General features: G+C 40.2%; 1 protein-coding gene across 2 annotated transcripts in view; it reads right to left on the reverse strand.

Annotated features, from left to right (window-relative positions):
- Nucleotides 1-18,326, reverse strand: part of LOC311259594 (protein kinase C-binding protein NELL1-like) — a 282,733-nt gene that overhangs the window by 183,414 nt on the left and 80,993 nt on the right. For both annotated transcript variants that reach the window (XM_084356830.1, XM_084356829.1), the window contains 5 exons: nt 13,652-13,724; nt 13,000-13,082; nt 6,371-6,505; nt 4,655-4,757; nt 3,025-3,098 (listed from right to left, as the gene is read on the reverse strand). In XM_084356830.1, coding sequence (XP_084212956.1) covers nt 3,025-3,098; nt 4,655-4,757; nt 6,371-6,505; nt 13,000-13,082; nt 13,652-13,724 — 468 coding nt within the window. The remainder of the gene's footprint in view (nt 1-3,024; nt 3,099-4,654; nt 4,758-6,370; nt 6,506-12,999; nt 13,083-13,651; nt 13,725-18,326) is intronic.

An 18,326-nucleotide genomic window follows, 5' to 3' on the forward strand; every position in this document is an offset into this window, starting at 1 on the left:
AGCAGTTGCAGCCTGGCTGGTATGTCAGAGCTCTGGTGGTCCCCGCGATGCCTCTCAAGGTCTTCAATATCGACTCAAATCCCTGAGATTTCTAGTTCACCACTTCCTTCAATGTCATGTTTCTCCAAGAACCACATTAACTATTTACTTGTGTCATCTTTTAATAGTACAGTCGCCTTTTCCCACTGTGAGTCTTTCTCAGTCACATCATCTTCTCCTTAATTAATGAAAAAATTATGTTCTTTCAATTAATCGATTCAAGCTGCACTAATTACAATCCTTTACACTGACAGTGGTTCAAATGACTTTATTTATCCAATACAACCATTCATTGTACAATGTTGTGAAACGGCAAGATCTAAGACCATGCCTCAAGGGCAATGAGTGGAGTATGAACCTAATATGTTTTTAATGATGACAAGTGCACAAATATCACTCGGTTTGCAGTGAATGTTTTAGCCTCTGTTAGCTCATTGTTTTGGTTTGAAGACCAACACGGTCCACCCTAATGAGGATGCAGCTGTTTTTGTCGATCAAGCTTTGACTTGTTTGTTTGATTGATTTGTTTCAGCTTTAATCTAGTCTATAAAATGTCAGTTACTTTCTGAATGGTAGGTGTTTGAGTGTCTCCTTGAATATATTGTAACTTTGGCTGTTTTTTTTTTTTCTTTCTGTTGTAGGCAGACTGACTTTCTTCCCTTTTGAAGAAGTTTGTTTTTTCTGTAAATAAATCATTTATTTTTGCTCCACACCTGCTTTCCTCTTCTTTTACCCTGGTTTTAAAATCTATTTGTTACTCCCCTCATCCACTGGCCACTTCGGGGACGTAACAATACTTAAAAATGCAGACCGTAGCTCAATGTGAGGTATTCAAATTTTTTGTTTTCGAAAAACAGTCCAAAACCTTAAAATATTCAATTCATAATGACAAAGAAAATGTAAAAACAAACAAAAAACAGCCCATCTTCACATTTGACAAGCACTTTTTCAGTATTTTTGCCCGCAGTAATCATTTTGCTTAATGTTCTCTATGAAAAGACGTAACTGACAACAGTGTGGTAAAAACAGGCCAACCAGTTTATTTCCTACCCATCTCAGATCCACTGCAGCTTTTCAGTGATTCTGATTATACTGAGTGGCAAAAACAGCTGAGGTGGAGGGGAAATCAACTGGTCAGATCTGTGGTAATCTACAACTTAAAAAAAATGAAAACAAAATTCCCAGCAGCTGAAACTGAAACCACCAGTTGTATTTGGTACATGTTTATCTCTCACATTATTTTTCTCATAACACCAGCTATCTCCATGTTAGAGAAAAATACCCTTAAAAAAAGCAGCATGTCTCCCATCTTTGCCTAGCAAGCTGCAATTTGCCCAGCAGCCACAAAAGCTGCTGCTATTTGAGGAAATCAGTCTGTTAATGCAGGCTGCAGAATAATACATTCAGGTGAGTCAAAGAGCCTCAAAAGGCACCCTGATCATACATGAAAATACAGTTTTGATACAACGTTGGTCTTACTTCCATTACATCCCTATTCGTTATGTTAGTTTTATGGCTTTGTTTTATTTTTGGGATAAGTAGCGACAGTGAAAAAGGGTTAATAGCACGTTGTGCATGAGAACAGAAGTAGGTGCATCCCTTGGAATTATGTTCATATTGGTCAATTTCACAGCACGCAATGTACATGCAATGGAAATAATCTGTGCCAATTCAGGACGTAGTGTGCAAGGATACAGATGTTGGGTAGTGGTTGGTTATGAAGTGGGTCTGCCTTTCATGCAAGAGGCTGAACTTAAGATGTTTTGAAAGAGTAGCTGCATCCTATTATCTCTACAAAATTTGGATTGTCATCATAGAAACATCAGAAATGATGATCAAAATAAGACACAGGCTGTAAATAGAAAAAATCCTTTTATCAATGCCTGTTCGCCTCCCTCATATTTAGAGAAGTCTCAACTTGATGCATATATTTATGGTAAAAATCATTTTGAATTGCTGAGCGTACTTATCCACAGACATGGAACACCACCAATTACAAATGTGGGCCTTTCAAATTAACACTGATGGTTTGATCTGTGGACCAGAATAATCTTTTTTCATTTCACACATCCTCCAAAAATAGCATAATGTGGCCCCCTGACTCTCTCTCATTCCTCTCGCTCATTCCCTTCATATATCAGTTCTTACATTCATGTTCCCACTTCCCACCTCTCCCGCTGTGATGGTGAGAGGACAGAGAGATGCTCTGCGGGAGGAAGGTTACATTCTTCCAAATCTAACATGCAGAAACCAAAAAATAAATAAATAAATACACAAAATCAAGCTCACATACTCAGACACACATACTAAAACATAGTGCTAAGATATATCGGCTGCAATGTTCCAAAACGCTGACACTGGAGAACCCTGAAAGCCTCAAAATAAAACATTTTTATGGCCCCTTCTAAAAATAATATGTCCACAAATTGGTCATGTGCCAGCTTTCACATCCAGGAGTAAAGGATGGCTGTAATTGCTTGAAACAAAGCCTACAAACAATATAATGATGCTTCGAGGTGTCTGGGGGCTAATAATGAGTCAAGGAATCCACTGTGTGGCTCTTTGTAAGCAATTACATGCATAAAACGCTCATTTTCTCCTTAAAGTAGTGTCTTTAAAGATAAATGGCTTCTCAGTAGAGAAAGCTCACCTCTGTTCTATGCTGAACTGGAATAATGACTTTAATTATAATCCACACAGTGATGAAGCTCCAATTCAAATCAGGGTTTTGTGTTGCTGTGTTCATACGTTATTCTAATTACCTGGCTATCTCGCCATTAGAGAGAAGAAAAAAGGCAGATTGAACAGATTGGGGGAGGGAGGGAAAACTAATAAGGCCTGCTGGCTAATTGAATAACACACTGAGCAATTGACCACACACGATCATTAGACATTTATGCTGAAAGAGAAGTGCTGTATGGTGACCCCATTGCAGAGTAGAGGCTAAATGCCGGTGAAATTATTGTAGAAAATAAGAATTATTACCTTGCATTCCCTGCAGCTCCGGGACAAAAAGCGCTGGCCTTCAAAAAACGTCTGACCCATGTAGTTACATTTTGCTGTGGGCATAAAAATAGAACGAGACAGCTTCAGTAATGCTCAAGTACACTTTAAAAACAGTACCTACGAAGTACCAGAGATGGCATTATTCCTCAGCTAATATCAGTTCATGCTGCTTTTAACAACAGTGAAAAATGCTTTTGAGATTGCCTGTGAGACAAAAAAAGTTTCCAGTTTGAAGTTTTGCATACTTGATTCCACTGGAAACAAAGTTGTTCTTGGCTCGTGTGCATAAGCGGAGAGGAAGTGTAACAGCGCATTAAGAATACAACAGAGGAGACCCTTCTGCATATTCCTCTGGCGATAGCAGAAATAGAAAATGAAGCATATGATATGAAGTCCTGCTTTTCTCCTCTCCAGGGTGCAGGACTGTGGAGTGCTCAGTCGCAGCTCCGGAGCACAGCTCTGGAGCGCAGCTCCCTCGCTCATCTGTGCCAGACCTCTGATGTTCACAGGGGAGGAAGAGGAGGAAGATGGAGCGAGCGGAGGGATGGAAGGAGGCAGATGAGGGCTGGAATTATTCAAAGATGAACTATCCTTCAGGGATTTAGTGTTTTTGCAGTACAGTGCGATAGACACGGTTGTCCGTGGGTCTGTGAACAGTTACCAGACCCCTGTGTGCTTTACACTAAAAATAGTGCTTCCATTTCAGCTCCCATGAAAACCAGGCGACTGTGATCTTTGCTCTCACAGATCGTTTGCTCTGGTTTCATTGTGCCAGCAGAACATCAGCCACAAACAACAGCATTCTTGTCTGTATCTGCAGTGCTTCTGGTAGTAATAGTACCGTAAAAGCAGGAAATACTCTAACATAAACGAGATGAGCATGGATTCCACAAAAACAATAGCGTTGGTAAATATGTAAAACATCCAATATTTATGTTTTCCTGACAAGCTAACTTTTGCGGTTGAGCATATAATGACAGGGAAAAAAACAGGAAGTGGCTTGACACTGTTATACTGCTGCCAAAAGTGTGTTAAGGTGTAGTAAGACCAGAAATTTCCACTTGAAGCCCATTTGCCAGAATAGATTGTTGTGATTGTTTGCTTCTGCAAACCATGGATACCTTAAATTTGTACATATTATGTATCAAATCAATATTTCTGCAATATCTGTAATGTCACGTTCAGATTACATGTATATAAGCTGACTTTCATGTCAGGAGCGAAGGGGCAAGGATAACCAGACCATAAGCACAACATTGCCACAACATAAAATTGAAAATCAAAACTAAACAGTTTCAACATCTGTAGTTAGCAGGAATGTACATTGCAACAACATTAGTTGTTGGATTTGGTTTGTAGGAAAAAATACAAACCAAAGCAGTGCTATTGAGGCCATGTTGTAGACCGAACAACATGAAGATGATTAAACTTTTTTTTTTTTTTTTTTTTACAGATTTATATCATCATCAAGTATTTATACTGCTTGTCTACAAAACCAGCAGTTCATTTGACTTTAGACTATTGGTGTAGATTGAAAGCTATTTTTGCAGAGCAGAGAGGAGTTTCACGGGTTTGGCTGTGAAAAATTCAATCTGCTGCTGATACTTACGTCTGCATTTCTTGCAGCAAGTCCCATCAACGTGCACCGGCAGCGAGTCTTCTGAGCAGTTTGCTGGAGGACAGAAAATCCTGCGACACTCCACCACACCATTCTGTAAGAAAAGTATTAGAACAAAGTTTTTATTTTCTGTTATTTATTTATTTGTTTAAACCAAAAACATGCAAACATCAGAAGGAAAAATCAAATGCTAACTGGGAGAATACAACTTTTGCCTGTGGCACAGACAAAAATCCCACAGTGAACTCTTACCTCTTGGCTCAATTTACCTTTGCACAAGCTTTCATGGACTTGTATATCTTAATCTGGAAAAACACACCACCTGTACACCAACACTTAACATATAATGCCTGCAGCGTGTCATATGCTTTCATCTAGCGCAGCTAGCAGTACAGCCCAACCCTGAATGGTAAATACTTCATGCACAGCAGCCCAGAACTATTTAGATTACAACCTTGAGGGATGCAATCTGAAACTGAAAGCTATCATATTTACGCATAAGAGAAAAAAAAAAGAATTATAATGTCATACAATCAGATAACAGAATCATCATCGAGAGCTGGATGGCGGATACTGAAATCTAGCAGCCTGCTGATAGCAGGTAGTTATTCAGGCCCTGAAGGACTGCCTTCATTTTTGAGGCTGATATCTCTCTCTACGAGCGCCTCTTCATTTCATGAGTCATCGGAAATGGTTCCCCCAGGACGCCGCGGTTATCAGTTAATGGCATGTCCACAGGAGAAAATCAGACCGGCTAAACTCCACCCTGTGCTTGATGTGCAATGATGCAGCAAGTCTAATTCCCCAGGGCCCAGGATGGCCTGATTCAACAAATTTCAAAGTCTGGGCCCTCTGTATGAGTACTGACAGCGAGGCTTATTAGGGGGTGCTTATTAGGGGGCAGGCAGGAGGCAGGGAGAGACGATTGCTGGGGCTGGTTAATGGGGAGGTCTGATGGGAAGGCAAGTTAAAGAAGCAAAGTGTTGAGAGGAAAGGAAATAAGGGTTGTAGTGATTTTCCATCACTCAGTGAATATTTCACTCATTGAAAACTATAGATTAAAGGTGCAGCTGCCATTGGCTAGTTAGCTCAGTTAACTGTGCAGCAATAGTCCATAGCTGACTCTGCCTGGACAGGGAGCTCGGTTCAAAGGTAAAGTGTTGATGATTTCACCGCCAATGAGAATTGCTCACTTGGTGTATATGCTAAAAAAGTGTCTCTCCGACTGGCCTCGCCTGCGAGTTCCTGCTCTGCCCTTAGACTTTACATTGTGATGACGTCACAGATTTTTAAATCGCTTCCCTCAACAGTTTTACAAATATAAACCCCCGGGGATCATAAATTCATAGAAGAAAGAGTCATATTTGCCCTAGTTTGCAATTTGAGGTGTGCTGTCAACAGTTTTACAGACTTCCTTTTTAAAATGGCGGTATAAGTGCAAAATTATTTTAGGGCTGCAGGGGAATTTTTTAGCTGCAATATCGTAAGTGGCCACTGGGCAGAATCTGAAGCAAGGCTGAGTGGTAGCACAAAACCTGCAATGTCCTCACACCTTCTATTTCCTGCCATCTTTCGACTGTAACTATGAATGCGAAAGTGATACTTCATGGCTGAAAAATAGATTAAAGCACTCGATTTGACAGACATTTTTTATATTGTGATATTGAAATCTCTCATTCTTTGATTGTGAGTACTGGTGAAACTCACTTTACATGCACAGTTCCTGCAGTTCTCGGGTTCCACCCACAGCTCCTTATCCCTGTAGACCAGACCGTTGGCGCTGCAGGTCCTCTCGCAGTGACAGCCCTCCAGTTGGGTCAGCCTGGACTCTGCATAGTTCAACTGCAGATGAGCACAGAATCACCAGAGTCAAAAAAACTGAATCAAAACTCTGAGTGTGCACACAGGGTTACCCCTCACCCCGCCCCCTCGCCCTCTGGCGTGCCCCAGTCGGTTTTCAGAGAGAGCTGCTCCGCCAGGAGCCACTCATTAGAAGGGCACATAGAATAATAAGCGATCATCATTCAGCTCATGCTCCAGACCTCAGGCTATAATCTACTGAGAAATGACAGACAGGACTGACAGCACCGATCCTGCCTCACCCCACTTTTATTCCTTCACACTGATCATCCCTTTTTCTCCATCTTATTTCATGCTCAACACTCTCCACGGTTGTCTCTCCACAGAGGTGATGCGGCTTTGACTGACAGGATTGTTGAGCGGTAGTGTCACACAGAGGGGGACAGAGGGTGGGATGCATCAACCAGAATTAACTTAAAATCAACCGTGTCTCTTCGAAATTATGTTTACATACTCATTCGTCTGAGGACTTCAGGTTCACATCATGATTCCTGTGTCTGGTTTAAGCAAGAGGGTCTAAGTTAAGGTTAGAGATTCAGTTAAATGTTGATAAAGTAAACATGTCCTGGCTTGTGCTTAGAATCACTATTGAACACGTTATCATAAAAATGCTAATCATGCTGCAGTTGCTATATATGAATACTGTATTGCAAAAGTGGTATTGTAGCAAAAACAAATTAAATATATTGTTGGTTAACATTTGTAAATATGTGCAACATTTTGCAACTTTTCAGATACATTCATTCAAAATCATCCCTCATTTTGTTGATTACAACTTATTTCAGGTGTCCATACTATTTCCAATGTTTTTCTTTTCTGTTGGAAAAAAACAAAAACAAAAAAAACTTAAACCTTTAACGACACTGCCTGGCCAAAAAAAAAGTAATCACCTGGATTTAACTAAGCAAATGGATGAGATCCTTCCATTGGATAATTACTGCAGTGATTAAAATGTTTCAGCCGGCAACAAGTTATTTAACCTTAACTGATGCAGTGAGTAGCTTCTCATTTCTTAAACAACCATGTCAGAGGACATATCCTGTGGTCTGGAAAAGATCTTACTCTGTTTCAGAAGGGTCAAATTATTGGCCTGCATCAAGCAAAGAAAACAACTAAGGAGATAAAAATTTGGTTAAGAACTGTTTAACGCATTATTTAAACCTGGAAGGATAGTGGTGAACAATCATCTTCGAGGAAGAAATGTGGTCGGAAAAAAATCTTGATCAGCGATCACTTAAAAGTTTGGTGAAATCAAATTGTAAAAAAAATCAACAGTAGAAGCCACAGCTATGTTTAATAGTGAACGTAAGAGTGTCTACAGTACAAGCCTGTGGGGGCAGTGTTATGATCTGGGGTTGCTTCAGTTGGTCACGTCCGGGTTCAGCAACGTTATGTGCCCAAAAAATGAGGTCAGCTGACTCCCTGAATATACTGAATGACCAGGTTTTTTCATCAATGGATTTATTCTTTATTAATGCCACGATTCATCAGGCTTAAATTGTGAAAGAGTGGTTCAGGGAGCATGAGACATCATTTTCACACATGGATTGGCCACCACAGAGTCCAGACCTTAACCCCACTGAGAATCTTTGGGATGTGCTGGTGAAGACTTTACGCAGCGGTAACGATCCTGGTAAAAAATGAATGCAACTCTGGCCGGAAATAAAAGTTGTGACATTGCAATGCAATGCCACGGCGAATGCGCGCCGTAATCAAAGCTAAAGGCGGTACAACAAAATATTAGAGTGTGTACCTTTTTTTCCGGCTGGGCAGTGTATATTTAACATGATTAATGTGACCCAGATGACAGACTCACCTGGAAATTGAGGTGAGTTTAAAGACATTAAAATGGCTGGAATTTCTGGTTTCTAAAAGGAGCAAAATAAATGAGTCAGTCCCTGGAGAAAATCAAGGAAAGAAGTCACCCCAATCAAGTTTTATGATGTTTTCAAATTTTTAAGGATCAAAGAATCTGTCATGAAACTGAAGCTGCAAACATTATATTAAATGTAATTGCAGGAAGACATATGGGCGATGTTCCATTGATGGGCTTTCGACAGTGATCATTGTGATCTGGGGCTCTTATTGTATTTTATGATAATTGAACTACTATTCAATGTTGGTCTGAAACAATAAACTGACTCGGGTGTTAATTAAAATTGTAGAACACAGGTGGGGTTCATTTTAAATATAGTTGAGTGTGTCAGTATTTGACGATCCGGGGATGAGACTTAACAATATATTTTGCTGCTTTAAATGAATCCTTTTGTAATGTTCTGACATCAGTCATAGGACTTTGTTGGGAGTAACGAGTTGTCCAGTCAAGTGCAGAAAAGGTTCATGTTGATATTTTAGTAAAGAAAATAAGTCAGTGATCTGTTGATCCAATTGAAACTGGTGATTTTTTCTTAATCTTCTGAGCGTCAACTGTCACTACATGTGATTGATTAGTTTGTTTCCATGCTGTCACTCAAAATAAGCACATACAGTTTCAAGTGACTGAATAATAAATACATGTATCTATAATCTACATGTGTATGGGCTATACACATGCTGTATCCATCACAGCTCACTTACGGCCTTGAGTAGGAGCTGGCTGGTTACACTATTTATGTGTTACAAATTCACATCTATAAAACAGTGTCTGATCCACACATCTTATAAACAATCGGAGTACTGCTTGAAAGGTGGGAGGATTCAAAAAGGTACAATTGATCTAACTGCCATAGGTCAACAGAGAAATTGTAGATCCACTTAAGACACTCAAGGCTGCTCTGCCGCTCTGCGTCCGCCCCCTCTGCTGCTCTGAGACCTGCCCAGGCCATGTGTCAGAGAGAGAGAGAACTCACTGTGAAATGATAGAGGCTTCTCAGGAAAAAAGAAAAATGCTAGATGTCACTGAGGCTTTTTTTGCTTCATTTAGAGGAGTCCCAGCTGGCTGCAGGAGAGCTGTGTGAGCTGTGAGTGATAAAGATGTGTCCTGTCAAAGCCCTAAACAAAATGTTTGAAATGCAATTTCAAAGGCTGGGAAGCTGCCTTGAGGCACCACCGAGGAATACCTTTCCTGTACAACCTGAGCATCAAATGGCACTGAGATACGGCACAAAGGAGTCAGAGGCTAATAGGCATGTATCTCCTATGGTTGATACATGAGGCAGATAGGCATGAGCAAAATAATAAGATAGCAACTGCAGACAGAGTCCAAATGAAGGAGGGCGAAGAAGAGGGCTCTTTTTTTTTTATTTTTATCTCTAATCCTTTTTGTGTTCATGCACGTCTGAGGGATGCGTCAAACATGTATGACTGAATTTCCATGAAATTCTGAGGTCTAATCAGTCTTGGGCCAACAAGCAATTAATTAGATTTTGTTTGTAATCCAGATCTGGGATCCAGATGGGAAGTAATTATCATATCTTTGCTGTGACAAATGAAAAGCACAGAGACTCCAAAACCTGATGGTAAGTTTTAAGGCTTAATAGCCCAGTGCATTTTGAAATAGCAATGATATATTTTGGTTAACAGCAAATAGGGAATTTCCATTTTAACCTTCCGAAGTCAGCCTACATATTGTATGGATTTCATGAAGGAAAAAAATCGTCATTCAAATATGGGATTTTGACAATTAACTGATATTGTGCATTAATATACACAGTTATTTAATTTGCAAAATAGCTGCATGTCAATATAACATTTAACTGAATCAAAGGGAATTCTGGTATTTTTCAATATTTTTTATATTTTTACACACAGGGTTTGGCCGTGCTGGCACTGATATCTATCTTGTAGGTTTTAATGTATAGTTCAGTGTTTTTTACCTTCTAATGTATCAAATATTTTCAGGTAAATGCACATTAGCTATTGTGTATATATTAAAATATTACAGCTGCTTTGTAGAAAGGCCTTAACTCCTTAATATAGAACTATAAATCCAATTTTACCACCTTTGTTTTAGGGATTGGGATAACACCTGGAAAGATGTACATCAGGGCAAACAGCATGAGCCGGTTAAAACTATCCAAATAAAATGCATATCATCTAAATGCATATCTAAGCACAGACATTAGGCCCCTAGAATAGTTACTGTAAGTGCATAAGGAGCTAGACTGGGGGCAACTTGGTGGAAAAAAATATGCTTTCCTGCCGTTATAACAAACATTTACACAGCTGACACAAGGACCTCAAGTCCTCTGTTATTACTTAAGACAGTGGATAGACTCAAACTGCTTTCATGGCTTACACACAAGGGAGTCCACTGCAGCAACGATGGAGGAGAATATCTAACAAGTTATGAATCATTTATTCAGATAACTATCCAAAGCAAAGTGTACATCAATGCCTTACTTAAAGTCTGTTTTCTTGTAAAGACAATATTGCTCAGTTTTCCATTTACTAAAAAACAGCTTTCATGGAAAGTCAGTTTTGAGATAATGCCCAACAATATCCTGCAGCTCCCTGCATAAAGGAGGAGTTTACTTCAAAACTTAAAATTCAGTCATTTTAAGATGAATTACACTGGACAGGGAGGAAAGTAAGTGTTAACAGGTCAGTTAAGCCATAATAAACACTTCTATACAGCATATTCAAGCCATGCAGACAATGAGCGTTTTATCTTTAGAGTTTGAGATCTTGCCATCAACAGTTTTAATTTGGTCTTTTTCTTCTCAGAAGTAGTACATAATGCCTCCAGCCATCATGACACCAGCTCTAAAAGAAAATGGTCTTGAAATGTAATTTAACAAAGCCGTGGGCACCAAATTCAAATTTCGTACATTGTCACCTCTGTTTTAGACAGAAATCTGGGCAGTAGATAACTTAAAACTAAAACTAAAATTACTAAACTGTTTTTTTGAACTGCCCTTTTAAAAAGGAAATAATAATATCAGATTTGCTTTTGTATGGAACATGTTGTACTTACAGCAATTAAGTATGTTGGGATAACGTACTTGTGGTTCTTCTAGCATATATATATACATTTATTAATAATGCTGCCATGTCAATCTCATTCACAGCTGAGCGTACTGTCACCTCACCTCGCTTTCACATCACAAATTCAGCACCCAGCAATTATTCACTTCACGATGAATTCCTCTTTTTTCTACCAAAGCAATTTAGCGCTGGAGCTGACTGCATCCTCCCTGCTGCGACTCGTCTGAGCAATGAGGTCAGGTGGCAATAGGTCGAGGTGTGTTCATGTGAAAGAGGAGGCGTTGACACAGCGGTAGGGTAATGTTCTTCATTTCACCCTTATTTACTCTGGAAATTATTCTATAGCTCGTCTGCCCGCTGAGATGTCCTTGCGTCATTCACTCCCATCTGATAGCGCTCACTCATGCACACAGAAGCACACACTCAATCACATTCACACACACACACACACACACACACACACACACACACACACACACACACACACACACACACACACACACAGTTATGCAGATGTTTAGTCTTATAAATGGTTTAAGCTTCCCCCTATGGCTCCGGGGCAGAATGCAAACCGCCTGTTAGTTTCCTGTTGTTGCAATGACCTCTCTGAACCCTCAATGTATTTGTGTGTGTGTGTGTGTGTGTAATATATATGTAGCTCTCATAAATCTCATTACAGAAACTCTATACACTGTACTACAGAAATGTTAAGTAAAGTCGGAAATCTATCTTATCTCAGTTTTGGATGACATTTTGGCTTTTTGTTGTTGCAATAACATTTTTCCTAACTGCATTAAGGAGAACATCCTATCTAATCCTAGGATAGGAAATTAGCTTTTGGCCTACTTAACCTCAAAATTGAAGGATTTCCTAAATTGGGGATCCTGCATTCACATTTCCCTCTATTGTTATAATGCAACTGTTCGAAGTTAAAAATGTTCAAGGGTTTCATTACTCTAATCTTGACCAAATTTAAAAAACCTGAACAAAATAATATGGAACCTTCTGGGACAAGGTAATTGTCTGTTTGCTGTTCCCACTTGCATGCACATTAAAATCTTCTAAAACCACTTCAGTCCGCGCTCACAATAATAACTGACAGACCAATCATATTTCCTAAAGACAGATTAAGGTGCGTGTTCATTTTGTTTCTTGTTTCCCAACAATAACTTGTATCTTTTTTGGGCACCGTCTTGTTGAAATTAAACAAAAATGAGATACTGACTTCAGAGGAGATGGAACAATAAGCTTCAACGAAGGCAGCAACGAAATCAAAGGATTCTGCTGTCTCCGGCTGTAGTGGAGAAGGAAGTTATTTATTCATTTTCATTTATTTATTTATTTCCTTGTCAGGCTACGACTGGGAAAGGTATTAGTGGATCTTTTGACTGGATACTTTTATGTAACACTCTTTTGTGGTTGCATAATGAGTGTTTTTCTTTTATTCGTGAAGTCTCCTAAACATTTATGACACTTATGAATCTTGTTTTGCAGGATATGATACATTCTGGTTGTAGTATTCTGTGTTAAAGGGTGTCACTTGTTCTTGCCTTCAGGGTCATCTTGGCCAGTAGCTCCTGAAGGTCCATGATGCCTTGCACAAGGCTCAGGAAATCGCTGCAGGTTGGACAGGCTCAATGGAGGAAAAGTAAGCACCGAAACAGGGGAGAAAGGAAGAAAAAGCACAAGAGGGAAGTGTTTAGATAAGAGATTAGAAGAGCCAAAAAAAAGAAGAAATTCATTAGCCTGATTATTTGGACAGGGCACACGGCGGCCAGCTACAAACAAAAGGGTAGCCTCACACATCTGTTTGCTCTTTGTCTTAGGCTCGTGGCTCGTGTTAGTATCAATAATAAAGCAACAAGGTGTGATTACATGCCATATTGATCGGTAGCAGAGACAGTGTCACAGCGGTGGCCTCGTATCTTAATCTGTTTGACAGTAAACAGATGGAGAAACAAGGCAGGGAGAGAGGAGGCTGCGCTGAATCTGAATTATAGCAAAATGAAGATTACTGGAATAGAGGAAGAAACAAACGAGGGAGGGAGGGTTTCTTCATGATCAGTGAGGAGAGGTCACCATCAGCTGATGCACAGCTCACTTCAGCCCAATTTTATCATGACAGTAATGGACCGTACCCTTTTTTCTTCTATTCTCTCAGAGCATGTTAAGGACAATATGTATGATCATCATGATACTTACTGCGGTTAAGGTTAGGACACTGTGTAATGTAGCCATTGGGAGCGAAAATCAACTTCACATCCTGGATAACGCCCTGTGACACAAAGGGAGGGGTGCAGGGAAAGGACAGAAAGAGACAATGATATATAAGCATGCATTGGCAAAATCATAGAAAATCTCTTTACATATAATGTCCAAAAAACATGACCAACAAAGAGTTAGGGCTTTATTTTCATGGCAATGCAAAAGATGATGCAAGCACCACTTTGACAATTTAATATTTTCCTTATGTTCAAATTTACTCTGCAGATCATGAGGTGCTCAGGCAAACTCTACAATCATCAGACGGGTTGACAATAACTCGGATTTTTGTCTGCTTATGCAGGAGCCATAAGCTGGGCTCATTAATCCTGTGCGTCACAGCCTCTATTCCTACTGGGACATAATAAAAAAAAATAGTGGTTGGTATTTATTCTTGAAATGCATTACGGTGCAAATGCTACTGTGACACATCTAAAGAAATGATGCAACCATTTGCAATATATATACTATATACTGTTGGATTAATGTGATCATAAACTGCTTCACTAAACCATGTAGACTTGTAGTGCTGTGTGATCACATCATGCTGCTCTGCAACTTCCAGTCAAAAACATGATTTCCTGGAGAAGCCATTTCATCATTTGTTTGAAAACAACGTAATCAGTGATGTGACGGTGTCTTCATATTTATAATTCGCCACACCCTCAAATCTATATTCAACCTCACCCAGCCTTTTGTACTTTGCCTTGCTGCAGATACATCAACCAAAATAGCAGTTGCACTTGGAGAAGCCCCCACAGCCTCCCCGCCCCCGAGACCTGCCACCATGCTGTGTTTGATGTTGCACTTGTGCTTTGTGATAAATGTTAACATCAGTATACTATGCTCACAAAAACGGTGCCATCTTAGCATATTAGCAAGCTAATATTTACTAATGCCTTTACTAAAGTTTGAACTGATGATGGTGCGAGAAAAAAGGTCAGGAAATCCCTGAAGTCATCATCACTTATCCTACGGTTACCATATATCTCAACCAAATTTGGGGAGGATGCAGCTAAGGAGAGCAGATCATCCACTAACTGGTCAGGGGAACGAGAGGAGGATTTCATCCCGGTACCTAACAGCAGTCAGAGTACCATTGGCTGTGACATGGAGGTCTGTGTGACCCCCCAAGGATATGCCTCCCTAGACCATCACTGACCCAGCGCCAAACCGGTCATGCTGGATGATGTTACAGGCAGCATAACGTTCACCATGGTGTCTCCAGACTCTTTCATGCCTGTCACATGTGCTCAGTGTGAACTCTCATTTGTGAAGAGAACAGGACGCCAATGGCGGATCTGCCAATTCTGGTGTTCTCTCATGAATGCCAATCGACCTGCATGGTGCTGGGCTGTGAGCACAGGTCCCAATAGAGGACGTCTGGCCCTCACGCCACCCTTATGGAGTCTGTTTCTGACAGTTTGGTCAGAAACATGCACACCAGTAGCCTGTGGAGGTCATTTTGTAGAGCTCTTGCAGTGCTCCTCAGGTTCCTCCTCACACAAAGGAGCAGATGCCGGGCTTGCTGCTGTGTTGATGCCCTGCTATGGCCCTGTCCAGCTCTCCTTGTGTAACGGCTGGTCTCCTGGTATCTCCTCCATGCTCTTGAGACTGTGCTAGGAGACACAGCAAAGCTTCTTGTGACCACACGTATGGATGTGCCACCCTGGAGGAGCTGGACTACCTGTGCAACCTGATTGGGCTGCAGGTACCGCTTTATGCAAGTCGTTGCTGTTGAGTTTTTTGAAGATTTTTATGGTGTGAACAGCAGACACAAAATTGAATTTCTTCTATTTTATTGTATCTCAAAGATGGATACTGCAAAACCTAATCCAAAACCCTCTGCCTGGCTATTGGCTACATACCACTAAAAGTAAGTGTTGAAATATGTTTGTCTGTGGCAGAGTTGAGCATTTTTATATCAGCTGGACCCAGATCTGCGTTGGACTAAACACAGTAATATACAGACAGACATCCTTTAATCTGCATCAAACTCTAAATTTGGCCTAATTCCGTGGAAATCTTGAATTCTAGAAAACTCAAAATTAGCTGATTAACAACAGCAATCTATGATAAATCAGCCTCTTAAATTAGATTTATTTCAGGCTTCTCTCTTGAGCAGTAGAGCAAAATCTTTGAAAGTTTGAAAGTGCTGATATTTTAGAAATGGTAAACAACCCAAAAAAATGTTTTTAAAAAATATTACCATTCTGTGTATAAAGCATCCTTTTATAACTGACCTAATGCAAATGTACTTCAGTCATAGGCAGAAGTAAACGGCCTATAGCGGATGGGGCTCTCTCCTTTAACAGACTGTCCCTCAATCACTCTGAGTGACAGGCTATCTACAGGGGTGCAGGGCTGGTAAATAGAGGCTTCATGATGACCACAGAGAACAATCTCTGAAAAAAAGCAGCCCTCTCTAATGGAAAACCAAACTTCTAAAACACTGGGGTGCCCACGCACACACGGGGGTAATATAATTTCACCATTCCTTTAAAGTGCCTACTGAAAACATGCTGGAAGGACATTAGAATTCACCACCTCCAGCACAGTTGGCATCAACTCGTCTCTGCTTTATGTGTATGTGAAATCCATTTACAGTGCATTTGGCCAGCCTCGATGCAAGCAACACCTGCCTCCATTTCACACGGAGACACGGAGAGAGGGAACCTTGAGGCGAACAGGCTTGCAGCACAGATTGAGAACAAACGCACTCACACATGCATACCCACACACACACACACAAAGTGAGAGAGAGAGGCTGTGTGGAAGCTGAAGGAGAGATTGTCAGTGTCACTCAGAATGAGAATGAAGGTGTAGATCACAGATGTCTGTCCCGGTGGTGTAATATAGGGGTCCTGACCACACATCAATGTCAATGATCAGTAGGTAATTCAAACTGAAGTCATGAAATCTCTCTCTCTCTCTCTCCCACACACGCAGAAATGTGCACATATTTGTTTCATCCCTCTGCCAAAGCCTATGGCAGATATGTCTAAAAAATAATAGACAAGTCCAATTACACAGCTGCATTTCAAGGCATATACAGTATACAGTTAGAGCCTTGACACTTGCTATTATTTTGTCTCTGTGCAGCAGCGCCTTGCAGGAGAAATAATGAAGAATGACTTTAAATAAATGTTGTTCCTTGTCTCCAAGATGTATTGTTTCAATAGGCAATTGTTTATATGACTTTTACCAGAACAATTTTATAAGGTGATAAACTCAGTGGGGTATGTGTCAAGTTCTTCTGCCTAATTGGCCAAAAAGTTAATTAATCAAGCCCTAGTGTGTTTACACCCACGCTGTGTCTGATTAAATACAGATAAGATACAGAAAAGGCAACAAGGGAGTTTTTAATGGCTGAACAATTAATTGTTTTTCGACTGCCAAGTCAGTCAGATGACCTAAGTCCAGGTGATCACGTGATTTCTTTCAGACATATACATGGCATTCAATGCGGAGCCTATACATACAGACGAACACATTTAACGTAAGGCTGGAAGACAACACTCAAACATCATTGTTTCAAAGCCAATGTGCTGGAGAATAGAGACAAAGTAATGAAATATGTCACTGAACAAATTATTCCAGATGGCATTGAAGCTTGACTTAATACAAAACAGGTGTGTCTTCATGCATTTGTTTTTGTAAGGGTTAAAAAATGAAAAAGAAAAAAAAAATCTTCAAAGTAATACGACTTGAAGCTATTTGAAGGTTTAGTTATGACTCATGCTGTGCAAAGGGAACGATACATCCGTTGAGGATCCTCACAGGTAGAGTAGGTGTGTGTGTGTGTGTGTGTGCGTGCTTGTTGTTTATGCACCATTTGTCTCTTTGTGTCCCCAAACAATCACAAGTTCACTCACCGTTATTGCTGATAAAATTACCTTCACTTAGCTTGTCTGTTCCCTTTTGCAGTCATAATTTCCAGTTAGCTTGTTTATTATAGCAATAATAGGCCGGGCATGTTTGGACAACACTTCACCCTCAGGCAACATTGACAGAGGTTTATTATCCTGGGTGAAGATTTATCCTGTTATTCTTTCTTTTCTTTTTTTCTTTCTCAAATTGATCATGCACAACATGACCTTTCCTTTTCTAGCTGGATCTGAGAACAAAACACTCACTTGCTGTTCATCTTTCAGAACTAGAGCAGCATCAACAACACTAATTATAAGTGTGAGAGGGGAGAGACAAAAGGCGGGTGAATAGAGAGAGAGAAAGAGAGATGACAATGATGACGATGATGATCTTCTCAAATAATAATTAAAGGAAAAGTTCACCCAAAAACTGAAAGATCAGTCTTTATCTACTCTCGCTCATGCTGATGGAAAGTCAGTTTTGAACAAAACATTTTCAGAGCTTCACAGTAAAATAGTGTTGCATTCTCCTAAAAAATTGAAATAGATGGGGACTTGTTGATAAAAAAAAACAACCCAAAAAAATATAAAATGGCTCTGGCTTGTCTGGCCTGATCGAAATCTCCAGAAGCCCTTGATTTATTTACACCCTTGACGTGTAGTCGAGCTTGTGTGCCCACTTCAGACGGTGTGCGTGCTAATGCTTTTAGCTTAGCAGCTACAGTGAACGTTTTTGCTAAATAAAG

This window comes from Pagrus pagrus (genome assembly GCF_965226575.1).
Source record: "Pagrus pagrus genome assembly, chromosome: 1".
Taxonomy (NCBI): Eukaryota; Metazoa; Chordata; class Actinopteri; order Spariformes; family Sparidae; genus Pagrus; species Pagrus pagrus.